At 46.1% G+C, this 27,994-nt stretch overlaps 1 protein-coding gene across 5 annotated transcripts in view; it reads left to right on the forward strand.

Annotated features, from left to right (window-relative positions):
* The first annotated feature begins 5,827 nt into the window (after positions 1 to 5,827).
* The window catches only part of TNFRSF19 (TNF receptor superfamily member 19), a 93,571-nt gene continuing 71,404 nt past the window's right edge, over positions 5,828 to 27,994 (forward strand). Inside the window, exons 1-2 of one of the 5 annotated variants that reach the window (XM_030307863.1) lie at positions 5,828 to 6,208; positions 27,077 to 27,169. In XM_030307863.1, the coding sequence (XP_030163723.1) occupies positions 27,101 to 27,169 (69 nt within the window). In that variant the 5' untranslated portion in view covers positions 5,828 to 6,208; positions 27,077 to 27,100. Of the gene's footprint in view, positions 6,209 to 14,991; positions 15,159 to 15,785; positions 16,082 to 27,076; positions 27,170 to 27,994 lie in introns of those variants that run through there. The other 4 variants (XM_030307853.1, XM_030307842.1, XM_030307839.2 and 1 more) reach the window with 4 other exon arrangements.

Consider the following 27,994-nt stretch of genomic DNA (forward strand, 5'->3'; position numbering starts at 1 on the left):
CATTAATTACAAGTGCGCCACACTAATGTAAGATGCAAATGATACGGGACAGTGTGTACAAAGCCTAGGGGTTCCGTGGGAAACCTCCCGTATTAACCACTTGATGTTTCTGTCAACCTGCAGCTATGTCATAAAATGAGGTCTATCCGTGTAAGAAAAGTTAAGCACTGGCATCAGCAAATCGCAAATTCACACCATCATCAGGCCCCAATGGCTCCGTTTGAATGGCTACAGTTATAAAGACTGATACTATCAAGTGTTATCAAGGATGTAGAGCAAATGGGAATCTCACACCTTGTGGACAAGAATGTAGAATGATCTAACCACTTGGGGAAACAGTTGGGCAATTTCTTTTTCCTTTCTTTTTTTTTTTTTTTTAATTTTTTTTTCATTGTTTATTTATTTTTTGGGACAGAGAGAGACAGAGCACGAACGGGGGAGGGTCAGAGAGAGGGAGACACAGAATCGGAAACAGGCTCCAGGCTCTGAGCCATCAGCCCAGAGCCTGACGCAGGGCTCGAACTCACAGGACTGCGAGATCGTGGACCTGGCTGAAGTCGGACGCTTAACCGACTGCGCCACCCAGGCGCCCCTCTTTTTCCTTTCTTTTATTTTAATTTTTTTGAAAGAGAGTGAGAGAGAAGGAGAGAGCTATGCCCTATAACCCAGAATTTCTCCTTCTAGGTGTTTACCTAAGAGAAATAAAAATTTATATCCACTCAAAGACTTGTCCACAAGGGTTCATTAGCAGCTTATATACAACAGCCAAATTTTGTGCTTTTAATTCCTGTCTTCAATTACTTTCAGCAGTGTTCTGCTTCACTCAATGGTACCCTGAACTGACATTTTGGAGACGAAAGAAACTTTCTGCCCATAGGGGAGGAAGCAGTCCAGCCAGAAGTAGGGGGGTGCCCACAGGAGCTGAGAGAGGTTTCTAGGAAGTGGATAGGAAGCTTTCTGGTGAGAATATAAGACTTCTGAAGTGCTAGGGGGCTCTGTCTCAGTTCCTAGGACTGATGTAATGTGGTACCTATTCTGGACTGGGTGGCTTAAACACCAGACATAGACTGTCACAGCTCTGGAGGCAAGGAGGTCTGAGATCGAGATGCTGACAGAGTTGGTCCTTCTGAAGGCTGCAGGAGAATCTCTTCTAGGCCTCTCTCCTTGGCTGATACATGGTCATCTTCTCCCTGGGTCTATCCACGTCATGTTCCATCTGTAGTCTCTGTGACCAAATTCAGCCTTTATGAGGAAGCTGGTCATATTAGATTAGAGCCCACCCTAATGACCTCATTTTAGTGATTACTCCTGTAAAGACCAGCGTCCATTCTGAGTTCCTGGGGTTAGGGTTCCAACATACGAATTTGGGGGCTACAATTCAACCTCTAATAGGCTTGAAACATTTCTTTTTAAGGTCATGTAGAAGATAAACAGATAATGGAAGAGTGGTCCCTGGCCTCTAAAGGACTTGAGGACATCCGGGCTCACCTCGGACTCAGATTAACCAGACCCAGGACAGGGTAATGTTCTGCCCTGATCCTTCTGAAGATCGAGCCCAACTCAATTGAGTTTGCTCTCCAAATAAGTGTCGGTGTTTCACTATATCCTTTAATCGTCACAGGGAACAAAATGAAACTTAGCTTCTGTGTTGAGAGTTTTCTCTGCTTGATTCTCAATTTTTCTCCCTCTTGAAATTTTGGTAAAATACACTAACATTAAATTCACCATCTTAACCATTTTTAAGCGCACCCCTCAGTGGTACTAAATACATTATATTTTGTGTGACCATCACTGTCATCTCTGGATCTTTTCGTCTTGCAATACTGAATATCTGTCCCCATTAAACAAGAACTTCCAATGGCCCCCTCCCCTAAGCCCCTGGTAACCGATGTTTTTTGTTTTAATCTCCCCTTTCCCCCCACCCCCCAACTTCTGGTAAGCACCACTCTACTCCCTGTTACTATGAGTTCATTGGGGCTTTTTGTTTGTTTCTGGTTTAAGATTCCAGTATAAACGAGCTCCTGCAGTATCTGTCTTCTCTGTATGGTATCCACTCCAGGTTCATCCCACCGTCAAAAAATGTTAACTTTTCCTTCCTCTTTAAGTCTGAATAATACCCCATTGTGCAGATATACCACATTTTCTTTACCACTTATGTGTCACCAGACATTTAGCTTACTCCTCTCTCTTGGCTGTAGTGAAAACTGCTTCAATGAACGTGGGGACACGGAGCTTCCCTCTTCGATTTTATTTCCTTTGGATATACACTCCAGTGGACTGCTTGATCGGCTTTACAGAAGCTGGTGTCTCAACAACACCAAGGACGCAGATGCTGTCATCTTCTTGCAGTGTAGGAAAAAGAAGCTTTGTGTCTCGCCCACATCGTCCAAGCTGTCATGAAGTTACGGATTAAAAAAAGTCAGACTCCAGTACCCTTGCCCCTCCCGCAGCATCGAGCTGCCCCCACACACGGAAAGTGTGTCCGTCAAACAAGTCTAAAATCATTTCTCCCAATCTGTGTACTACAACTATGTTAGCTGATGTATAACCCAGGATGTCGCGAAACAAAAAGTTGAGAAGAGACGGCGTTAAAAAAGAGGTGCAGGTAACTCCAAGAACTTTGAAACTTAGCGGGGGGAAAAATCTGTTACCCGAAACTGTATCTCGCCATCGCAGGAGTGTATGATTCTCCTGTCAAAGCAGAGAAACCAAGAAGCTTGTGTCAGCTGTTGGGAAGAAAATAGCAGTGGGTGGTGACGGAGGGATGGGCGGGCACCTGCTCCAGAATCCCAGAAAGCCCCCCCCCCCATCCTTTGATATGACAAGTGGAAGCTTCCTCCGTTTCAGGTGCAGTGAAACGTAGCAGGCAGCTAGCTCCTCACCCGGGATCCGATCGCGGTCCCTGCACCAGTCGCAGCCAAGTGGCTGAAACGCCATTTGGGGAAGAGTAACAAAAGCCGCTCACGGGTGACGTGGCACTAGGAGTCATCGATAAACGTTCTCACCTCGTGTTGTTGCAACAGGTAACGACGTAGAGCGGAGTGACGTATTTCTTATCACCGTGGCACCAGACTTAACGTCACCCGTCTAAGTTTCTTGGAGGGAAAGAGAAAAGCTTTGCAAGCTCTGCTTTCAGGGTGCTGCTCACAAAGCACAATGGTCCAGGCCACATGTCCACAATGCAGGGAGCTCCGTGGGGCCAAAGCACAGCACTAATGAGCCCCGGGTCAAGAGGTCCCTCCTCATTCCAGAAGGGCCTTCAGCCACACTCTGCTCCTGGCGACAGATGGGGCCCTAACCTCAATTTCCTTTCATCTCACACGGGGGGAGGGGGCCGGGTCTTGGCCACAGGAGGACAATTCATAATAATGTTCAGTGACTCGGGGAATTAACCCTCCATCGAAGACGTTACTGCATTGCTGGCGTGTTTTGCACAACAAATCTCCCTCGATGAGATTTGTGTACATCAAGGATCATTTGCCTGGTTTTCGTGTGAGTCCCTGCTTTCAAACGCCTCCTGGAAGCTCCCGGTGAAACCGTAGAGTCCTCGTTCAGTCCCTCACCTATTTCTGCCGGTGTTGAACTCGGGCAAGACCCTAGGATTCCTCGCCGCTGCAACGAAACCGTGCAGAGCACCAGGTGTTCTGACTCCCTGCGTCAGCTTCTAGGGAGGCCCTATTCCAGGGTGCAGGGGGATGGGATAGGAGCTTCATGCTGGTTGCGGGGTGGGTGGCCTCCAAGAAGAAATGGGCACATGCCACTCGGAACTATTTTGTCTTTTGAAATGTTTTCACTGAATTTGCCTTTAGCATCGCCAGAAATGTTACGTGGAGTCCAGGGATCCCAGGATTTTTTCCTGCCCTGCTTTAAGAAGTCGTAAAGAATGACACCTGCACTTCAAACACCATTGGAGCTCTGGGCCTCTTCGAGCAACGATGTGTGCGGTAGAAAAGTTTAAAAGAAGTGTTGAAAAAGAAACGTGACTATTTAAATGTCATTTATACTGAGCTCAGTAGCTGTTCAAGCCAATGTTTTGCTATTAAATTTCGTTCGAGATTCACAGAACCCACTATAAAGTACACTTTCAGGAAAAAATTAGACCAAACAAATTAGGGAGAGAAGTTACAAAAGAATGATTAGATTCTATGTGTTCTCAGTTTTGCAAAAATGTTTTCACCTGACCTTCTAAAAGTTGGCAAATTTCCCTTAGAAAATAGAACATTTTCCTTCATTCCACGAAAGAGTGATCTGGAATTCAGAGATGCCCTGTACCCGGATTGTGATGAAGACAAAATTTCTGATGATCTTCTGTTTTGATAAACACTAAAAATAAAATCATCTTGTTGTATCGAATCGGCCATTGTCAAGAACGATCGTTAGAGAACAATAATGTGCAACAGGTCTCATTTTAATTACGGAGAATGAGACCAACGTGGTGATTTTTGTGAGTTACAAGTGCAAACTATGCGTTTAGGAGAAAACAATCCCGAAGGCAGATAGCTTTGGGTTAGCAGGGGCAACGGCTTTCCTCTACCGAGTCCTTTTCTTTTGTGAATTTAAAAAATGCTCAGGGCAGGGTGGGTCGGTTAAGCGTCCGACTTCAGCCAGGTCACGATCTCGCGGTCCGTGAGTTCGAGCCCCGCGTCAGGCTCTGTGCTGACAGCTCAGAGCCTGGAGCCTGTTTCAGATTCTGTGTCTCCTCTCTCTCTGCCCCTCCCCTGTTCATGCTCTGTCTCTCTGTGTCTCAAAAATAAATAAACGTTAAAAAAAAAATTTAAAAAAAAATGCTCAACAGGTGTTACTGAATTACACCTATCTAAGAACTACAGGGGCGCCTGGGTGGCTCAGTCGGTTGGGCGTCCGACTTCGGCTCAGGTCATGATCTCGCGGTCCGTGAGTTCGAGCCCCACGTCGGGCTCTGTGCTGACAGCTCAGAGCCTGAGCCTGTTTCGGATTCTGTGTCTCCCTCTCTCTTGACCCTCCCCCGTTCATACTCTGTCTCTCCCTGTCTCAAAAATAAATAAACGTTAAAAAAATAAAATAAAAACTAAGAACTACATGTTGTTTTAAAATACAGTTTTCAGAATCCCCGATAAAGACCAAGAGTAAGTCTCTGCCCTCAGGCTTAAGGGAGAGGGTGGGTACATATTTAGCCAGTGATTAATTGCTGGTTATCCGCGGAGTAATTACTTTAATTGAAACACCACCGTTTCGCTGGTGTTCAACCTCTACTAATTTAAGTTTCCAGGAAAAGACAGTTTGCTTTCAGTCCTTAAAGATGGGTCACGCTTCAGACAAAGGACGACCTTTTTAAAATGTTCCCCTCTCCTTGCAGCAGAGCCCCTGGGTGTTGTCTGGAATGGTCTTAGAGTGCTATTTAACTACTCTGAATATTTGACACCCAGGCTTTGTGAAAAAATTGTGATTCTTATCAACGAAGAGGCAATTAAAGGCAGTCCTTTGGAACCCAGATGGATCAGGGATCTTATCACACTCCCGCAATCGCTGTCCTTTCCAACTGGGAAACAGACAACAGAAACTGTGCTGCGTGAGGCACACTAGCCTAACGTGATTGGAAATCAGGCAGACTCTGGCTTCTCGGAGCTCTGCTCCCCCACAGGCTGAATTATAGCTCTCCTACCAGTCCCACGGCGCTGAATGATGTCATGGGAATCTGCAGTTCAGCGAGATGAAAGGGATCAAGCAGAACCCGCTGGCACTAGGCAAAGCCTCCAACACACAATCCACAGCACGGCTTGGGAACCGAAAAGGCTACGGATCCAGCCACTCAGCTCAAGCTTGGGAGAGCCACGGGTATCGCCTGGTTGCAAAGGGGAAGGGGAAAAAAAAGAGAGAGAGAGAGGAAAACAACGTGATCCGTGTGTTAAACAAAAGAATTTGTGGACGAGGAGGGGAGGGCAACTACCTGCGGAAAGGGAACTTTCTTGATATCCATGCATATATATAAACTTAGCCCTGCCTTTGATGTTCTGCAACTGATCGCCGATCAGATTACGGCATTTCATCTCCCTGCTCGTCTGCCTTTGATCTGCATGGTTAATTTTATTTTCCTGGATTTGAAGTTTCGTCCGGGCTTGTGCTGACATACATTTTTGGGAAGGTAGCAGCACTTGGCACAGAAATGCTGCCACGGAGAAACTGAGTTGCCGAAAGGGTGAGTCCTGGAAAGAGTTCAGCACGTTTGCAGGTACAAATTTTATGTTTTGTCGTAGCTTTCACTTCACTTTTCCTGTGTGCTCTAAGGAAACGACGGCTTCAGTCAATTAAAGCGGGCATTTCTCTGCTTGAATACCACATTGTGTTTTCCTGGGTGTATCAGAGTAACTATGATTCTCCATGCCGTTTTTTAGAGGTGATACAAAAGGGTTGGCAATGGGTCATGCAAACTGCACTTGGAAATGAGTTGTTCAAACAGGAGAAAACAGAGCGCTAACTTTAGCATACAACCCGCCTTCGGAGCCTGAGATCTGTAAGCTGTAATTGCGTTGAGTGTTTACAGGTTACTTTATTTAGTAAACAGGCCCGAAGAACTTTCCTGGACGCCCCAAGGCTTTCCTTATTTTCTACCTAAAAGAGTATACTGCATCTTTGGCAAGACTGTTCCTTAGTTTATTTATTCTCTCACCTCCAAGACGTAACCCCATCAACTACATTTCCTTATGCAGTTTGCATCCTCAAGGGAATCACTGAAAAGGCATTCAAGTACGATTAAAGCCTTTTGGGTGTAAAAATGAAGGACTTTTAAACCAGAGAGGGTTAAAGCTGTGCCAAGTTTTGTCTAAAAATTCTCTAGTGATTTTCTGTAACCTTTTGGAAATAGCACAAGGCCTTGTTTACAGAAAACGTTCCCGCCGTTGGTATTCCTAAATTAACATTTACTTTAAATTTATAGTGACAGCTGTTGCCAGTTAAAAGTTGCCAACTGTTTATGAAACTATCTGCGTAATCAACAGTTGCCATGCTCCACACAGGTTTTAGTCAAATTCTCACTTTGGTTATACTCCACTTGGCAAACCCAAAACATATCTTGCAGTGGGTGCCAAATTTGAAAGTTAACTGTTGTTTTTTGTCAGTTCACTGATCACACACACCACACACGCACGCACAACCTCGCACAACACAGAGAACTCTTTACAGGGAGAGGCAAGATTTAATACAGTGCAAAAGAGTCTGTGTTCACATTAGTTCACTTTAGTGTTCTAGTTTTATTTGGGTAAAATTAATTATCATCACAATGGCTATTTTTATGCTAGCTGAACCACAAAGAAATTATAAGTGATAAGATTAGTTATCCTTTAGTTTGAAATTCTGATGAAACAGGAAAGGTCTAATGAGCCTCATTCATATGTAATTAATTTTTTCAGAGCCAATTAATTTAATTACTTTCTAACTTTCCTCAGACACTTAGAAGGAGGGTAATTAGCACTGTTTGTTTAATTTAAAACTGTGCTAACTGTTAAGAGGATATTATTTAAAACCATACTAAGCTGACTATATTTTAGGATGTGTCGGTAAGAATTTAATCTAAGAGATTTAACTGTTGTTTTTTAGTCACGACGCAGGAGAGGCATTTAAATTTTTGTTCTGCTGACAGTGTAACAAAGCCAGTTCAAAATATCCTGGGGTATCAGTTTAGGTCGATTCTTTCATTGTTTGCTGAAAAAAATCCTCTTTAAATCACAAAAGCAGTATTCATGTTCACATTTCCAATAAAGAAAATAAGCTTTTAAAGTAACCTGTGGAGAAGATGCCTGAAGAAATAACACGCCGAGGAACTTGATCATTTGGTTTACATTTGGGATTTATAAAATTTTCTTAAATGATTGCTTATTCTGCTACTAGGTTCATTTTAACGGATACAAACACTCCTCAGCACTAAACAAAAGGGAGAATCAGCAATTATCTGATTAATTTCGGCTTTGTAGAAAACTAGCTTGGGCAAGTCAAGTCCTTGAAAATCCACTTCAGTTTCTGAATGAATTCAGTTAATTGTTTACCTTCTTGGGTCCTGGTTGAGGAAATGAACCAGATTGTATTTGATTTTAAAAGGAAGATGGCTATTGCTGAGCTACAGGTATGGCGTCGAAAGGCATTCTTAATTAATTGCCACATGATGATCTCAATCGTGACTTAAGTAGCCCTGATCCATAATACTTCCATGAAGGGACACCCTCGTATTGCATTTTTTTCAAAGCACTCTCCTAGCTACTGCTTCAATGGCAGCGTTTGTTACTGTAGGACCAAGTCTTCAAAAGACTTTTCTAGTCCTGATTCGCTATGTGACCTTAAGAGAGTCACTTCAATACTTGTTTTTCTCCAGTGTTAAATGAGGGAGTTGACTCTCTCGTTGTGAAATAAGCCGGGTGGAATTTTTTATAGCCATTTTGCAGATGAGCAGGACTGAGATTAGAGAAAGTTAACTTGACTCTCCTAACCAAGGTCACATGGCTGGTTTTTTTTCAAGTCCTATCCAGTGTTCTCTCTATTTCACCACGCATCGTCTATTTTCTAACAACTGCACAACAAATTCAATGCACTATGTAGCTGAACAGAGAACAATGTCAGTCTGAAAGATAAAGAGTAAGAGCCACTTCCTAATGGAGTATATATTTTTGTTTCCTCAATAGCTGTCAGTTAGCTGATAGTCTGGTTATGTTCTACGTGTTCCCTTTTGCTTCTGTATTTTTTTTTAACTTTTTTTTTTTTATTTATTTTTGAGACAGGGAGAGACAGAGCACGAACAGGGGAGGGTCAGAGAGAGGGAGAGACAGAATCTGAAACAGGCTCCAGGCTCCGAGCTGTCAGCACAGAGCCCGACGCAGGGCTCGAACTCACCGACTGTGAGATCATGACCTGAGCCGAAGTCGGACACTTAACCGACTGAGCCACCCCGGCGGCCCTGCTTCTGTATTTCTAAGCAGTCTGAACACATGCTGGACCCATAATGTTTAAGATGATTTTTTTTTTTTTTTTTTTTTGAGAGAGAGAGAGAGAGCACGCACACACAGGCAGGGGAGGGGCAGAGGGACAGGGAGAGAGAGAATCTTAAGAGAGAGAATCTCCATGCCCAGCAAAGAGCTGAGGCAGGGCTCAATCTCACCACCGTGAGATCATGACCTGAGCGAAATCAAGAGTCAGACATGTAACCTCCTAAGCCCCCAGGTGCCCCTAAAATAATTTTTACCAAAAGTCGAAAGTCTCAGCGCAATGTGCAATTCTATATATTTGTGTGAGTCTGCTGTGTATGTGTGCATATACAAGTTGGGCATCATATAAGTAAATCTTTATGTGTTTTCCAGGAATTCATATTTTCCGAGAAGATGTCCCTGGAAAGTTAATAGTGAATGAAATGTCGTTATTCGTTGAGGGAGATTCCCGGTGGGATTTTTGTGAGATTTTACTTTGCAAATTTCATATGGCTTTTACGTGATCTGTGTTCCATGCCACATTTGATTACGTTAGAATCCTTGAAACAAGTTTTCTTTAACCTCTTTCTGTTCCTTTTTTCCCTTGAGAAAAAAACATTTCTTGCGAATAAATTCAACTCATTGATTGACTATAAGCTTGAACGTAGATACTGCTCTTAAGACCAAATAGCCATCCCCAAGTCTTCTCATCCTCCTAAAGGTTTCATATAAAGCTTTACAGATTATTATTCCATAACAGTCGCTAATATTTCTTAATTCACTAATATTAATTAATTCACTGATACGTATTGAGGACTTGTGTGCAGGCACTCTCACAGTGTTTTTTTCAAACCACTCTCTCATTTAAATTTATAATTGTCTCCTTCATGGTACAGATGAGGAAAGTGAGTCTCAGAGAGACTCATAGACAACATGTGCAAGATCACAAGGCTAATTAAGTGGCAGCACTTGAGTGTATCTGATTTCAGACCCTGGGTTCTTTTGTTCTAGGGCTAGACGTTAATTGTTTCCATCACAAGAATTATATAGAGCCAACTTGATTTTGCCCAAAAACAGGTTTCTGTAGTTTTACTTTCTTTTGATATATTTTATTTTATTTTATTTTATTTTATTTTATTTTATTTTTATTTTATTTTATTTTTAAATGTTTTTATTTATTTTTGAGGACAGAGAGAGACAGAGCGTGAGCAGGGGAGGGGAAGAGAGAGGAGGGAGACACAGAATCCGAAGCAGGCTCCAGGCTCCGAGCTGTCAGCACAGAGCCCGACGCGGGGCTTGAACTCACAGACTGTGAGATCATGACCTGAGCCGAAGTCGGACGCTCAACCGACTGAGCCACCCAGGCGCCCCTCTTTTGATATATTTTATAAGAGCTATTAGAAATTTTTGATAGAGCTTTCCATCAGTTAGCCTAGAATCTATAGCTATAAAGGATCTCAAGACATAAACCATTCTTCCTCTGCTTCACTAGACAGAACTCGGACATCTGCCACCTGCTTGGTCAGACTCTCTTCTCTGTGATGGCAGAGAACAGTCCACGTCGCCCTGGAAAAATTAATAATTTGGTGCCCCCTGAGAGGATGATGCTTTATCATTTTGTCAGCCCAATTTAGAAAACTGGCCCTGAAAAGGAGGGCAGGGGAGGCTCCCCGGTGGCGGTGCTTAGTTTCCCCTCTTCTGTCACTCGCCATTCAGCGTCAGCCCCTGAATTGTTCCTCAAACCCACCCACTGGTTGGAATCACCACTGAGAAGTTACCAAGTCTCCCATCCTTAGACTGACAGGTGGTTTCACAGCATCCAGGGTGGGAGAGCTGAGATGGGCAGGTGGGGCTTTCCAGCAACTTATCAAACCATTCCTTCCAGCAATAAACACCCTCTGCGAGAGGCGTGCTGATAAGTACAGCTTTCTGCATCCTGCTAAATGTCCCCATTCTTGGGCTGTTCCCAGCAGAGGCCCGGTCTTTCATTCGGCCACATGCAGAGGAGACTGCCATATTATCAGGAAAGAGGGGAGTAGAGTCCAGGGCCATTTCTTTCTCATTAAACACATGACAAGTCTAGCCAAGGGGGATGCCCATAAATTCACAAAGATCACTGCAGCTGCTATTCACTCATAACAGCTTTGCTCTAAATAACCTCGTTGGCCTTTGCACGTATATTGGCTCATGTAGTGGTATGGTGAACGTTATGTTAAGACTCAGGGGGCCTGGGTTCTGACTCCAGCTTTATATGAACTTGGTGTGTGACCTTGAGCAAGTCACAGCATGTCTGGCCCCAACCCGGCACTGATCATCCGGGATTGGCGGCAATGGGTGTTGGGAGTTACTTAAGTAGCTGCATCTTGGTTATTTTTTTCCCTCATTTTCTTAACTATATTTGACAAACTTATTCATCTTTGAGATCGTCACTCCCACTTGTTAACTCATTCAACAAATGTCAATGAGCACCTACTATGTGCCAGGCACTGTAAATTAAATTCCACTGACAGACAAAATTCAGCACCTTCATGTGGCCTGCATTCTGTTGCCTTTTCCCAAGGACTAGTGATCTACACTAGAAATTACTAGGAAGTCAACCAATTTCCTTGAACTTTGCTTTTAGTGAGCTGGCTGGTCACTACAACTATTTTTTTTTTATTTTAAAGTTTGTTACTTCACCTAGTTTAAGTGGAGGGGGGAATAGCCTCTTGTCTTCCAGCATCTGAATGAGTGTGGTAAAGTGGGCATTATTTACTGAACTTAACCAGCCTCTTCTTTAAGGATAAGATGCGTGCAATAAGCTAGAGTGCAGAATTCCAGTGCTCTTTGCCCCCACTGTCAAATATCATTTCAATTATCCTTTATTTACTGCTGCTAGGCTTTGGATGCCTACAATAGATATCCTGCCATCGTAATAATGGCTGCCATTTAGTGAGCATTTACTCTGTGCCAGGGCATGGAGCTGAGTGCTTTAAATGCCTTGTTTTATTGAGCAACCACGATGAGACAAATTTTACAGATGAGAAAAAAAAAAAGGAATTTAAGGAGGCTAAGTCCTTTTCCCAGGATATGCAATAGTGGATGGCAAGTTGGCATCCAAGACCAGATAATCTGATGCCAAGGCCGATGCATGTCAAAACTAATGTCCCTCTCTATAGTGAATAATAGGCTAACCGGTCAGATCAATCATACACACATGAAATGACGCAAAGAAACTAATGGGCTAAATAATGTCTTACTGTCTCCAAGTACAAAGGAGGCCAGAGAACAAAAGAGCTTTTAGCTGAAGTCACAGAGGTAGTTCTCAAGTTGGCAGATTAAATTCCACTGAGAAAACATTTATGAACATTTGCTTGGATGTTTGATATTATCAGAGACACAAGTTTGAACAAAATACACCCCTTCTCTGTAAGCATTTTTAACTCCTTAAGGCAGAAGCTAAGCAAGTCCCACTTGGATGCAAGTGCTATCATTGTAGGAAGCCCACGAATCTTGGATAGACTCGTGAGAGCTGTGGCTTTCCAGCTGGTTCTGAGATAGAAGTCAGGTGTAAGTAAGTGAGGAGTCAGAGCAGTAAGGGGAATCGGTGAGCATTAAGAGGAAGAGAAGGGGAAGTCGGGGCACATTTGAGGCAAGGCGAGCCGACCAGTTTGGCCAGAACAGAAAGTGTGTGGTCTAGAGGAGAGAAAGATAAGGCTGAAAATGTGGGCAGAGCCCCAAACATGCAATCTTTGAATGCTAATTTAAGGAGCCGGAAAGCCGGTCTTAACAATGAGGAGCCTCTCGTAAACCTTTTAATAGACACTGCCAGTGATGAAAGGGGGGAGGAAGCAGACGCTCGCTGGACAGACCAGCGGAGAGAAAGGTTGACTGCGGCACTATCCCGGGGCAAGGTGGGGAGGGCCTGTACCTTGGTGGAGTTAGTGGGACAAAGGGTTTTCCCTTCCTCTTTTTAGAGGAAGAAAGGGCGACTGTGTGAGACCTCACAGAGGCGGAGGCAACAATCCAGCTTCACCAAGACGCTGAGTGCTCTAGGTGCCAGACCCGGGGGACGTTAAGGAAGTCACACGTGCCCTCCGGTGATTGAAGCCCAGGTAGGGAAAGGAGCGCAATCAAACAGGTGACTTCGGTATAACACGCACAGGAGTGCAGTCGTGTAGTTGCGCCAGGCGACGGCACAGATGGGCTGCGAGGCCTCTTTCCTATCTCCGATAAATACGGCAGACTGCTCTGCATGAAACTTCCCTGAGCAGCAGCACATGATGCTAGGCTAGGGCTGCCCGAGCCCGGGGACGTTTAGGAAGATGCAGAAAGCTGCACTTATCAGAACTCCTCTCACAGAGAGTGGTTTGTGTGGAAGGAATGAATGGATGATAAAGTCGCTGCAAAGCAGAACCGTCCCCCCCCTTTTCATCAAAGAGCAAATTGACCTCACTGTGGATGGTGTGAAACCACCTCTCCATCTAAGGATGGAAGTCTTGCCGTGAGGTTCAAATAAGATGGTGCATATCATTTGTAAGTTATTTACAAAGTCGATGTTGGGGTCTGTATTCAGACTGGGTTAGATTTGAAGTAGGTCATCTTGAGGTTGTGACCCTTGGGAATGCTTTTGAATGTACTTTTCACAAGCACCTGGCCTAGCACTATGGTTTGCTCAAGGCCTCAAGATGTACTATCAGAAATTAACTAGAACAACTCATCATTTATTCATCGACAAACATTTATCGAGGGGCTACTATGGGCTTTAAGGTATCGTAAAGAAACACAGGCTATGGTTTCCATCCAAAGAGTGGTGTCGTTGTGTCAGGAAAACAAACCACAGACAAGCGGTGGATGCCTCTTTTTACTAAAGTCATGAACGTATCTTGTGTTTGAAGGAAATTTCCCCTTTTATTACCCGCTGGACAGATGAAACAATAGCTGCTTACATTTCTATGGCATTCTACTGCCGAAAAAGTATTTTTTTAGGTACCTCATTCTTTTACCTCCTTCCAACAAATTTGCAAACTGGGCACCGTTAGCTCCGTTTGATAAGTGCATAAACTCAAGTGCATAAGTTTCAACACCCTTCCACAAAATACTTTGTTAAGGCGTGGAGCCAGCACTCTGTGCTCCCCCACATGGCCAGGGGCTTCCAGGTTATGGAGCGACCTTAACGGTTGGATTGGGCTAGTGCTGGCGTGGAGGAGGGGGACCCCAAGCGTATGTACAAGGATTCACCTTGTTAACTGATCCTTAGAGGTTTCTGGCCAAGGTGGGGGAGGGGGCGCCTTGGGTGAGTATCTGCTGGAAAAATGTATCAATGAATGAATGAGACGATTATTGACGAGCCAGGTCATCATGATTTTGATCGGCCAGAGCAAACGTGCCACATCGTTTTCTGGGGGGGGGGGGGGGGGGGGGTCTTTCCTGCTACGCAGAAGCAGGTGCTGGGTAGAATGCGACCAGGCAAGGGAAAGGCACAAAGGTCCTGAGAAAATACGTCCAGGGTACAACCGGCGGCTCTCTCCCTTCGCCAAAGGCAGTTCCCCTCACACAGCCAAGCTTTTGCTGGTTCTCGGGGCCCCGCTCTCCCCCCACCTCCCCCACCCCCGGCCCCTTAGCCTGCGGGACGCATTCGCCAGCTCCCGCAGCCTCAGGGGTCAAGCCTTCATGCGCCTCTGACCTCGGCTCGGCAGTGGAGGGGAGCCGGGGTGAGGCAAGCGGGGGCGGCCAGGGAGGATGAGGGGAGAGGGGAAGGGAGGGCAGGGGAGGAGGGGAGGAGCGGGGGGGGGGGAGGAAATGGGGGGCGGGGAAGGCAAAATGGGGGGGAGGGGAAGGAAGGGGGGGGAGGGCCGGAAGGAAATGGGGGCGGAGGGAGGAACCGGTGTGGGCGGGGAAGGACAAGGGGTGGGAGGGGAGGAACTGGTGGGCGGGGAAGGAAAGGGGGGGGGGAAGGAACGGGGGGGAGGGGCGGACACTGGGTGGGCGGGGGGACGGCATGGGTGGGGGGGCGGCCCTGGGTGGGGCGGGGACCGGGAGGCGGCTGGGTGCGGGCTACCGGAGAGCGCGCAGCCCGCGGCGCAGGGAAGCGTCCGGCTCGCGCGCGAAGAGGATCCCCCCAGACCCGCCTGCGCGCCCGGTACCCTGCACCCGGCCCTTTCCGCGCGCCCCTTTGGCCGCAAGCCCGCCTGGACCTGCAGGGCGTGACGGGGAGCGGCGGCCGGCGAAGCCTCCCGGGTCACTGGGAAGGTAGGTGTCCGGCTCCGCCGGGGGCCGCGCGGAGGTCCCTCGCCCTCGCCCCCGCCCCCGCCCCCGCCCCGGGTGGGTCCCCGAGGCTCGGCAGCCGGGGAGGAGGCGGCTGCCAGAGGCGAGGGTCGCCGGCGAGGGCTGCTCCCGCGCAGCGGAGGGGGGCGGGCGGACCGAGCCGGGCGAAGGTGACCCCCGGGCGGGGTGACAGCCAGGGGAGGAGGGAGGACGCTCTGCAGATGCCGGAGCTTTGGTCGCGGCCGCGAGGGGGACGCGGGAAAGCGAACGCCTCCGGGTCTCCGCCGGCGGTGGGAGCGGCGGGACTGGGTCTTAACATCCAGGGATCTTGGAAATGGGAAACGGCTTGTGAGGCAGACGTGTGCGCGCGTGTAGATGAACCTGCGGGAGGCTGAAGCCGGGCCCGGAAAGGTGGCGCTGCAGCGTGTTCCCCGGGCACCTCGCAGCCGCGCGGCGCCCCTGCGTGGACGCGGCGCCCCTGCGTGGACGCGGCGCCCCTGCGTGGACGCGGCGCCCCTGCGTGGACGCGGCGCCCTGCGTGGACGCGGCGCCCCTGCGTGGACGCGGCGCCCCTGCGGACGCGGCGCTGCTCGGGGGAAGCGGGCGCGGGCCTGGCCGCCCGCCCCGCCGCCGTGGGGCGGGGCAGAGGGCACTCACGGCCCTTACGAGTCCTCGGTAAACAAATTCCGTGGAAGAGGAATCTCGCAGACCTCGGACCATCTGTCAGGACGGTGATGGGCAGAGCAGGTCGTAGATGAGGGAGGAAGGTCAGTGCTCGCGGCCCTCGTCTGGGTTGCGTCCCAGAGAAATTTACTGATCAACTCTCGAAGATGAAATTTGGGAGGCTCGGCGTTCAGTGATCCGTTTTGATGGTAGCAAACTGTTCATCGGACATGGGAGGAATCCATGTGAGTCTTTTTTTTTTTTTTCTTTTTTTTCTTTTTTTTTTTTTTTTTTGCATTTTCACCAAAGGACTCGATCTGCAAACACGTCCATAAGCCTCGTGCCGTATTTCTTTAGCTGAAATAACTCAAAATATTTATGCAGGTGTAGTTTTCTACTCCATTGACGGTTTTCCTTTACTAGAAGACAGTTTCTTCACATAAACAGGAAACAGTTATTGTTAAACATGACTTATGCAAACGGAAGATTTTAATATGCTGTTATTTCATGATCCGGTACTGCTCTGCAAAAGGGAGGATTATGTTGCATTAGTTCAGGATTTGCTCAGTATGTTTTCTGTTGTGCAGTTTCACCTCGGGCATTTTCGCCAGTGCTGCTTTCGTGTAGTTTACAAATATTTTATTGCAAAGCGCTGCTTAGTCTCTAAGTTAAAGATTGGCAACTTGAAGGGGGTGAGAATGGAGTCCCACTGTGGAAGAAGAACGTGTTCCGCATTAATCATCATTCACAGAGATGTGGGTGCTTAAAAAGAATTCATCTTGGGTGATATTTATCGAGTTGTCCTGAAAATAATACAAAACCTAGAAATGCATTTCATTGCGAAAATACTACCTTGACATCAATGCATAGCTCTGTAAGTTCTTTATTTTTTGATCTATGAAATGCCATAACATCTACCCTCTTACCAAGGCCACATGACTTTATTGACTTGAGAATTTTTTTCCACAGTAAGTGCTGACTTTGAGATATTGTGTTAGTATTTTCTGGGACATTGATGGAAGTTACCATCCTTGACGAGAGTGTCTTTTGACTGGGAGTCTAGGCTGCATCTTGAATTTGAAGTTGACATGTGAAGACGTTTATGCACTTGAAATTGCAGTCTTAAAGTACCTTTCCTATCCGGAAAATTGAGTAAGGAACACTCCTAATATAAGCTTTTTAAAAGAAAAGAGAAGTAAATGAAATGTCTTTACTCCAGGTAATCACTGGATTTCATTTGTACCTACCTGCACACAACATATGAATGGAAAAATGGAGACATATGAGGGTCACATGTTGTCCTTGATATGTTAATTTAATTTACTGGTTACAGCTCTTAATACGTGAATCGAGGGCATGTTGGGAATTTCGAAACATGAGTGAAATATTCAGCTAACACCCACGAAGAGAATTTGATTCTCCTTTCTCGTGTATTTAAATCTCCAAGCTTAGCCCAATCCCCTGTGATCCCTTCCATCATTCAGAAATTACTAAAACACAAAAAAGCTGCAGGCACCGTGAACATATGAAGAAAGCAAGTCCTTTCAAATCTGCTGAGTCAATATTTAAAGTCAAGCATTTAAAATTCGGGGAAAGGCCAACATCCCCTATCTCTGTTGATGACAGGTTGAATAAGAATACCCACCTTGAATAAATGTACACTCCAAATAAATAGACAGCTGCTTATGTGATAAGAGCCGGGAGCGGTTCCACAGTGAAGTACATTTGTCTCATGGCAGCTGATTATTATGAAACGTTCATAGCCTTTTTTAGAGTAACTTTCTAACTGAAGAAACAACAGTAAAGCAGTGTGAACACAGTTTCTTTTTGTGATTTACGTTGAGTAGTGAGTTCATTCATTGTATTTCATCCACCTAAAATGTTTACATTTAAAAGTAAGATGTTTAAACAGCATCGGGCTATCTTTCAGTCCACACATCACAGAATATGTACCTTTCAAACTGAGGTTTTAAAACCCGGGCTTTACAAAGAGAACAGGCACCCATCAGCAATTAGATAAACAAAGGAACTTGTGTATCTGGAGATTAAATATTACGGAGCCCCTCTTCAGTGGGCTTGGATAGGTTTAACACGAGGAGATCTAAAAGAATGGATGCCACTTATACTGGAAAAGAACCTTCGAATGTTTCAAAGAGAAGTTTTGGAGCCGATCCAGACTTCTAAAATAAAAATTGAAACAGCTGTGTTTTAGAAATGGCTATGCGCAGTTCTCTGAAGATACGCCGTGTCGGCCTTTGAGGCCCCCACACTCCTTCATGCTACCGTTGTTCTGTTTGCGTTTTGAGACAGAAAAACATTTATGAATTGCAGTGAGGTGGGGGGAGGTGCCCTAGTTACAGTATGCCACATTTCTCGAGAACCCTGACCGTGATTTTCCTAAGGCAAAGATGAGAGAGTCCACAACTCAGAGAAACCAAAAGAATTCATCTTCAAAAACCCTGTCCTGGGTTAAGTTTTTAAAAAAAAAAAAAAAAAAAAAAAAAAAAAAATTATTGTAGAAGCCTTGACAGTGAGTGGCCCCTAATGTTTTTGAACTTTGGGGGAATTGAAGGTATTGTGTTTGGCAACAAAATGTTGTAAAGCTTGTGGAGTTTTTAGTAGAAACTATTTCATGATCTGAAAAAGGGAAATCTTTCTCATTTCCCAGCCAACAACAATATGTATATCCTTATTACCGCATGCCTTTGTGAGGCTTCCTAGGCTACAAAGAGGCTGCCCACTGTATGATGTAGGAAGAAGGATTTTCAGAACGTAAGGAAATGGAGGGCTAAGGTGGGAGGAGGCCAGAGGCCGGGGTCACTGTCCTGCTTGGAAATAGCCGTACCCTACATTGCTAACTAGTTTTATTCTCTCAGCATCTGGGACTGACTTTATTTCTAAGCCATTTATGATTATGGTCCACCATTAAAAAGGCCGTATGCATAGCACTGGCTTTATTTCAAAGCTGATTTTTATAAATTGTAAGCCTGCCAGTTTACTTTAATGTTGATTTTTTAAAAAAATATTTCAGTTTATTGCATATTGGAAAAACGTATGAGTTGAATGTAGCCTTATTACATAATGGTAATACAGTTTTATGAGATGAAAACTGTTACCTATTGCGGGCACTGTATGTTGGATAATAAATCAAATAACCGTAAAAGGATAAAAAACTAAAATTAATTTATTCTGGAAAAAATATCCAGGTTATTCGAATTACCCTGAAATGCGTGCATTCTGGTCATTTGTAAGACAAAAAATAAAGGTCATTCTCAGAGAGAGTTAATGGATTGTTAAAATTAGAAAAATAAATACCAGATTCTTCGTTAGTGATCTTTGTTAATGTGATAGCACGATATTCAAGAAGTGGGGTCCTGAACTGAATCGTGTTCTACCAAAGCAATTATATTTCAATCTCAAGTTACAGCTGCACATATTTTCAACACATATTGTTTTAGTCCTTATAACAATCATAAGAGCTAAAATGTTATAGCTAATTAGTGAATTTCTCCATTCATTCAATGTGTACTGGGCACATATTTTGGGTTAGAGTTCTACAGCGAAATCCGTTAATCTTGCCATTAAGTCCTCAAACCATAATTGGTGGTAAACTCAAATGGGTTGGTTGGTGCTGAAGTGAAGGGAGGGTTCTCAGTGTGCATTAGGGAGTGGTGGAGACTGGGGCGCTAGGACGTATATGTTTTTCTGTGTAAGGGACAACTGATAGCTCAGCTCTAGCTCGTGCTGCCTTGATGTGGGACTCAAGGTTACCAGATTTTCCAGTTTTTCAAGAGAATTCTTTGTTTTTTATATTGGAAACTTATTTTAAAAAATTAGGGGCGCCTGGATGGCTCAGTCAGTTAAGGGTCTGACTTTGGCTCGGATCATGATCTCACAGCTGGTGGGCTCGAGCCCTGCGTTGGGCTCTGTGCTGACAGCGCAGAGCCTGGAGCCTGCTTGGGATTCCGTGTCTCTCTCTCTCTCTCTCTCCCCTCCCCTGCTCACACTCTGTCTCTCTCTCTGTCTCTCAAAAAATAAACAAACATTGGGGCGCCTGGGTGGCGCAGTCGGTTAAGCGTCCGACTTCAGCCAGGTCACGATCTCGCGGTCCGTGAGTTCGAGCCCCGCGTCAGGCTCTGGGCTGATGGCTCAGAGCCTGGAGCCTGCTTCCGATTCTGTGTCTCCCTCTCTCTCTGCCCCTCCCCTGTTCATGCTCTGTCTCTCTCTGTCCCAAAAGTAAATAAAAACGTTGGAAAAAAAAATTAAAAAAAAATAAAAAATAAACAAACATTAAAAAAAACAAAATAAGTGGGGCGCCTGGGTGGCACAGTCGGTTAAGGGTCTGACTTTGGCTCGGGTCATGATCTCACAGCTGGTGGGCTCGAGCCCTGCGTTGGGCTCTGTGCTGACAGCTCGGAGCCTGGAGCCTGCTTGGGATTCCGTGTCTCTCTCTCTCTCTCTCTCTGCCCCTCCCCTGCTCACACTCTGTCTCTCTCTCTCTGTCTCTCAAAAAATAAACAAACATTAAAAAAACAAAATAAGCGGGGCGCCTAGGTGGCACAGTCGGTTAAGCGTCCGACTTCAGCCAGGTCAGGATCTCGCGGTCCGGGAGTTCGAGCCCCGCGTCAGCTCTGGCTGATGGCTCGGAGCCTGGAGCCTGTTTCCGATTCTGTGTCTCCCTCTCTCTCTGCCCCTCCCCCGTTCATGCTCTGTCTCTCTCTGTCCCAAAAGTAAATAAAAACGTTGGAAAAAAAAATTAAAAATAAATAAAATAAAAAATAAACAAACATTAAAAAAACAAATAAGCGGGGCGCCTGGGTGGCACAGTCGGTTAAGCGTCCGACTTCAGCCAGGTCAGGATCTCGCGGTCCGGGAGTTCGAGCCCCGCGTCAGGCTCTGGGCTGACGGCTCAGAGCCTGGAGCCTGTTTCCGATTCTGTGTCTCCCTCTCTCTGCCCCTCCCCCGTTCATGCTCTGTCTCTCTCTGTCCCAAAAATAAATAAACGTTGAAAAAAAAATTAAAAAAAAAAAAACAAAATAAGAACCACCGTGACTGTAGAAAATAATGCTGCTGGCCAGATGCAGTAGCATCGGGCTGCAAAGAGAGTGGACTAACTGGGTAATTGTGCTGCGGGGTGGAGAGGAACCCAGGGTGCAGGGTGGTGCCGGGGAAGCACGAAGGAGAGGTGTCATCCCAGATTCAGGGAGAGCCCAGAAGAACTTTGACAGACTGTGGGCCAGGCGTGGCAGATAGAGTCACAGTACACGTAGGAAGGACCCAAGACAAAAGAGGGGCGGTCACTGAGCCAACTGCAGGTGGAGACGGCTGCCGTGGTTTGGGATCCAGTGGTCTGCCCGGCCGATGGGAGGTGGCGCCCATAACTGCTCGTCTCTAGCGGGCTCCCGTGAACAGCTGCTGGGGGCCTGGTTTCTTGGCCTGAGGACACAGCAGCGTAGGTTTCCGTGATCTGGACAAGGAGGCAGAGGGCGTGTGCGTTGCCGCGCCCCTTGGATCTGCCCCCGTTAGCGGCTGGCCAGCTAGGACGTATGGTGTGAGTTGCCCTTCGTTCGAATGAGCGGGCCGAGCAGCTTGACCTGATGAGCAGCCCCTTTCCGTGCCGCCGAGCACAAGGTCTGCCAGCCCTGCCCCTGCGGCGCCTGTGCCTTTGCTCTGCTTGCCTGGGTCTCCCAGTGCTGCCGCTCTGTTGGGTGCTGTTGATGCAGCCGGTGGGGCAGAAGGGCCAGACTCCTCGAATACGGTAAACCAGGCGTCATTAGGCTTTTCCTCATCGCTCAGCGATAGCCAGCTTCTCTGCACACGTTTTGCGAGAATGGTGGCTACGTGGTTAGTAGGCCCTATCTGGTCTGGATTGTTTCGGCAGACTGTGAAAACCCACGATCCCGGTCATTTGTACGTCTCGTGGCTGATAAGTCATCTCCAAATAAGCAGAGCACTGAAGTCGTTTTCTGTCCGGCCAGACCCCGAACGCTCAGAAGCTAAAAGCCGTTTCAGTAATACCTTTTTATTGCCTTGTTTTTATTTTAAATATCATTCTTTGAACACTTGTTATTTCGTTACGTTTTCCTTCTTTTTATGAACGCCGAAGCATTTCACAAGGTATTTCGCTTTATTCCGGGAAGTGCAAAGTCACACTTACAACACCCTACCAGCTAAATTGTTTCCAAACAGCCCTTTGCCAGGCTAGGCTAAAGGGTGCTTAGGAGATGTCCCCGCCCCTGCTAAGCTATGAGCTTCCTCAAAGTGCACCTTTGTACTGTCCTGCCCCAACTTGATATTGCCTCCTTTCAAGCCCCTAATAACCGTTTAATCAAAGCGTGCTGAATAAATGAGTACATCGTTACATGTGTTATTTGGTTATATAGTTTTGCTTTTGTGATCAGTTTTGCTGAGCACTCCTGTGCCAAATGACCATTGGGTGCCACGGCGTACGATGATCTAACCCCGAGTCGACCTGGCAGGGTGGCCGGGAGCCTCGCTTTGGAGTTACCAGGCGTGAACTCGATTCGGTTTTCACCTTTCTATCACGTGTCCTTGACCCCTGGTCTTCTCCGTATCGGGTGGGAATAAATATCTACTTTACAGTGTGGGAGTAAGGGAAAAAATTATACTTTTCGTAAAGCCTTACTGCAACCCTCAACATATAAGTGCTTAGTGCAGACTTTGAATTGATTCTTAGTGTTGAATGTTTTCTGCAGACCTGTGGGTCTAGAGATCTAAAGCATCACCAGCCACCGGACTGTGGCCATCTGAATAATGTCGCCTGCCTGTCTAACAGGTTACAGTCTTCAAGAACTGTCACACGCATTGGATCATACGGCCTCCATAATACGTCATCGACAACAGTAATCATCGCTAACACCGATGCAGCACTTACTAGAAACAGTTTGTATCAATGAACTTTCCCCGGAAGTGCTTTTTAAGTGCTGTTAAACTCACAGGAAGTTCAGGAGGTGTTGTCACTGTGCCCTATGTAGAGATGAGGAGACTGAGACTCAGATTAAGTAACTTGTCCAAGTTCACACGCTAATGAGTGACCTTGGCAGGAACAACTGCGGTAGTAATGACATCAGCCCCAGTCATCCGTTAAGCGTCTGTTCTGTTTTAGGTGCTGGGCTAAGCGCTTTATGAACATCATCTCAGGCAATCCCCACAACTCCCCTGTGAGATAGGTTCTGTCTTTATGGCTATGTAGTTTCAAAGTGACATCGCTAAGAAACGGGACTGAAAACCCACGCGTTCTGGTTGCCATTTTCCCTTGACAGTTTCCCCTAAGACCAGGGTGTTTTACCCGTGTCGGGCTTACGTGCAGAAAACTGTTTGAACCTGGATTTTGGATCATCCCAACTGCTGTCAGAACACTCGACCCAGTCAAAATTATTTCCCAGCCCCTTGGTATAAAAAAAAAACCAAGCTAAGAGAGAAGTCACAGAAAAGAGAAGTGACATATTCCAACAGCACGTTTCAATCTCTAGCTCCTGGAAACCTGGAAAAAACAAAACTGCTCACATTTTTTAAAGTGAATTAGGATTTGTAGAGAGAAAAATCCTTCTCTAGTCCAACGCACTTAATACCCCATAGGTGTTATGAGATAGTAATAAATACATCTGAGATGGAATGTTTATTCTCGCTCACCCCAGAATATGTGCAACCGCCTCTCACCTGTTTTCCACAACACATTCATCGTCTTGTGCTTCTCCACGCATTTAATCCAGCAAACATTTGTGTGCCTGTGTGTGCCAGGCAGTATTCTAGGCAGCGGAAATACAGAGAGTAATGATGCGTGCTCCCTATTTTCAAGGAACCAATCTGGTGAGCGAAATAAGCATAATTGCTAGGCCATGCGATCGGTACGGTGCATGGAGGCAAGAAAGGCCTCTAGGGCCACGGGGAGCAGATCTCTTCAGTGTGCTTGCTCGTGGACAGCATCTCAGCAGGGTGACAGTTGACCTGGTTCTCGGAGGGATTGAGGGGGACGTCTGTCAAGACCAAAGTTACAGTCTGTGCAACAGGGCAAGACCACGGGCGTTCAGGAAGAACGTGGCTATTGGGCTGTGGCACAGCCCGAGGGGCATGAGAGCAGTGACCAGGCGGCAGGCCAGCAGGTGAGACTGTAAGGGCCTAGGTCCAGGCTGAGGAGTGTAAAGGATCATTTGCAAATGTAAACCCACTCAAGCTATTCAGTTTAGCATACGTGTTGGGAGAATAACACAAGTCAGCACATAGGCTATAGTTCCATTCAGTTTCTACCTTAAAAAAATCTGTCTTTCTGAGGCACAAATCATAGTACTGTATTTAATTTTGCTTTTTCCTTAATAGTGTTTATGTGATTTTTATCTCGTCACTTCTTTTAATTTGTAGACTTTTCAAGCAGGACTCTGCAGTTTATCTCTTTGCCTGAAGAACATTATACGTGTGTTTTTTTTCATTTACTTCATGAACAATGAAATACTTACACTACAAAGAAGTTTTAGGAAACAGGGGAAAACGTTCAGCCAGGATGCCACCATATGAAGGAACCTAACCGTTGATGGTATCCTGGCTCCTTTCTTATTTTTTTAAACTTTTTTAAAGTTTATTTGAAAGAGAGAGAGAGCATGAGTGGGGGAGGGGCAGAGAGAAGGGAGACACAGAATCCCAAGCAGCCTCCAGGCTCCAAGCTGTCAGCACAGAGCTCGATGCAGGGCTCGAAGTCACAAACCGTGAGATCATGACCTGAGCCGAAGTCGGACGCTCAACCGACCGAGCCACCCGGGCACCCCTGGCACATTTATTTTTGTACATAAAACAGGTGTATCTTCTGAATTATATTGCCATGACTTCTCACTTGGTGTGCATGGCAGTGATCGCCCGGCAGGAAGATGCTAAGTATTTGTGTTCCGTCCCCAGCAGTGGGTACGGTATCCCAGTATAGCGATCTGTCCAGACCAGTTGCCTGATTGTGCTGTACTCTGACTCTGTCAATCTCTTTTTTTCTCATGTTTTGTGTAAATGCACGGGTATTTATACCCTCTTTTCCATATTAGCTAAATCCGTACGGATTTTATGCTACTACTTTTAAAAATTAGCACATTTTTAAAAATCAGGACCATGTCGAAAAAGAGATAACCTGAAGCATACTTTTTAGGGAATGTGAGTTTATCTCACCCCAATCCCGTGTCTGCACAAGCAGGAAGCCGCATGGTTGGGTAATTGCTGGGTCATTCTGAGATAGGCAAGGAGGAAAAAAGATGTGACCAAAAAGCTAGAAAAGCAAAAGCGAACAAACAAATAAAAACACCCCACAACACTTGGAATTCGCTCAGAATGGGTCATTCATTCAGCAAACGTGTAAATGATTCACTTATTGCCCCGATTAATTGGACCTACTCAGGCGACGGGAGTGACCTTGTGGGTTGTTGCTGTCCGGCTTGTTCAGGCTCACCCCTGGCTGGCTGCTTGGCCAAGCAGTGACACGGCCACCCGCCCGGCCCCGCTCCCTCCTTTGTTGTTGTCGTTACTGTCTTTCTGAGGTCTTTGCCCACAGTTCTGTTCTCTGCCCTGTTGTGTTTGTTCTTTTTTTAATTAAGTGTTCATTTTTAGAGAGAGAGAGAGAGAGACAGAGGACAGAGTGCACGCATGGATGGGGGGTAGAGCGAGAGGGAGACACAGAATCCGGAAGCAGGCTCCAGGCTCCGAGCTGTCGGCACAGAGCCCGACGCGGGGCTCGAACCCACGAACCGTGAGATCGTGACCTGAGCCGAAGTTGATGCTCACCGAGTGAGCCGCCCAAGCGCCCCTGCTCTGATTCTTTCTAAGTGGCCTGATTGTCTGCTCTGGGTGTCTGTTGGTTTTGGAAGATTCCACTTGGAAGGGAAACTGAACCCTTGCTTCGCCACCTGATGGATGGAGCCACCAGCTGAATGTTCACTTCTCCTTTTTTTTTAAAAAACATAAATCTCTTCTCTTGACGTTGTGTGGACCTGTAAGAAGGCAACCCTGTTTGTTGCTACACTTTAGGTCATTTCTCGCAAAGATGCAGAGGTTTGGTTTACCTTTTGTTGAAAGGCAAATGCCCCCAATTACATCACTTGTGAATGATTTTTAGCTGTTTTAATTTTTTTTTTCAACGTTTTTATTTATTTTTGGGACAGAGAGAGACAGAGCATGAACGGGGGAGGGGCAGAGAGAGAGGGAGACACAGAATCGGAAACAGGCTCCAGGCTCCGAGCCATCAGCCCAGAGCCCGACGCGGGGCTCGAACTCCCGGACCGCGAGATCGTGACCCGGCTGAAGTCGGACGCTTAACCGACTGCGCCACCCAGGCGCCCCAAGCTGTTTTAAAATAAATGCTTATTTTTCTGCCCGGAGATTACCTTCACTGTACTGGTTGGAGGAGGAACTCACGCATGCCAGACAGTGGCCGTATCGGCCTCTTAGTGGAGCTGAAGCCCCACCGTCCAAGCGTCACGACTGTGTCGCCGGGGATAGTGACGCAGGGACACGGGAGCCAACCCACCTGGGTGTGCGCCCTGCCCTGCCTCTTACTAGCAGTGTGGCCTAGTGCAGTGTGATCCAGCCCTCTCTGAGCCTCAGTTTCCCCATCTCTAAAGCGGGGATAATGACGGTATCTCCCTTCTGGAGTACTTCGGAAGGTAAATGAGCTAATGCGCCGAAGACGGTACCTGGCGTAGAGTGGTTAGCACACGTTTACTGTTGTTTTACCCCTATTATTCCCCTCTTGGCACTGGCCAAACCCATCTCCATGGAGGTTTATATAGTCGCTGTTTGAATATACCTCTCTGCTGGGTGGAGTAGTTTAGACACTGTCGAGGCCTGGGTTGAAAATAAAGGCATGTGTGGGGGCTCCCGGTTGGCTCAGTCAGTAGAGCACGTGGCTCTTGATCTTGGGGTTTTAAACGCGAACCCCACATTGGATGTAAAGACTACTTCAAAAAATAAGATCTTTTTTAAAAAAAGAAGAAAATAAAGTCACGGATAGCCCAGGAATTCGGAGTCAGAAAGAATTTTGGACCAATTTCAGAAGGACAAAGCTTTCATTCTCCCAACCGAAATTGTTAAAGGCTTACCTATTGTTTGTCTGTGTATCTTTTACAGAGCGATTTCCTTTAAAACATAAATAGTATTACCTAGTATATCTATTAACGGTAAACATTCTAGAGTAAATACAAGAACACGGTGACCAGTGTTATTCCGGTTAACTAGATCTTCTTGTCTTTTAGAAAACTCTTCAACAAAAGGGAGCCATGACTTTCAAAGCGCACCTGGGACAAGAGAGGGCATTCCGCACTGTTGTAGTTTTACTGGCCTATTTGGTAAGTCAAGTCTTTACTTTCATAAGAATGTGGGAAACAATGGCTATAAATCGTATTGAAACTGTTTTGTTTTTCCAGTTCCATCTTTTCAATTTTTCCTTCAAATTGTGTTTTATCAACGTCGCATGTAATTAAGAAGCAAAGATTGCTGCCGAGTCTTGACATTTGTACTGATGGTTACAATTATTTTCTTCTTTTAAGTTTATTTATTTATTTTGAGACAGAGACAGCGTGAGTCGGGGAGGGGACAGAGAATCCCAAGCAGCCTGTGTATGCACTGTCAGCACGGAGGAACCCCAGGAGGGGCTCGAATTCACAGAACCGTGAGATCATGACCTGAGCCGAAACCAAGAGTCGGACACTTAACAGCCTGAGCTACCCAGGCGCCCCTAAAATTATTTTACTACATTTAGATGAAGCAATAAAATCACAGCGTAACTTATAACCAATGACAATGGTGCTCCCTTGGGTTTATAGGCAGATGCCTCTACAATACACCCTAGACCCTGACGAGACCAGATTCTAATTGGAGTTCGTGACTTCCATGGTGTGTGTGAAGACACTAGAATTGACTTTTAAAAGAGCTGTTATTTTTTATGGTTATTTATATCCTTCTTGGTCCCAAAAAGGATTAAAGACAGTTGGAGAGTTTTAATGTTTGAAAACTTGACGCAGAGACCTATAAGATGTTCACAAGAATTGAAATTCATTAAATCTGGAGATAGGATCATCACCTGCAAATGTGAAAAGACTTATTTACCCTGAAGACGGTACCTGAAGTCTTCTTGAAAGACAAAGTAAGGGGAAATGGGTCACATTGGATTC

The sequence above is a fragment of the Lynx canadensis genome, chromosome A1 (genome assembly GCF_007474595.2).
Source record: "Lynx canadensis isolate LIC74 chromosome A1, mLynCan4.pri.v2, whole genome shotgun sequence".
In the NCBI taxonomy this organism is placed as follows: domain Eukaryota; kingdom Metazoa; phylum Chordata; class Mammalia; order Carnivora; family Felidae; genus Lynx; species Lynx canadensis.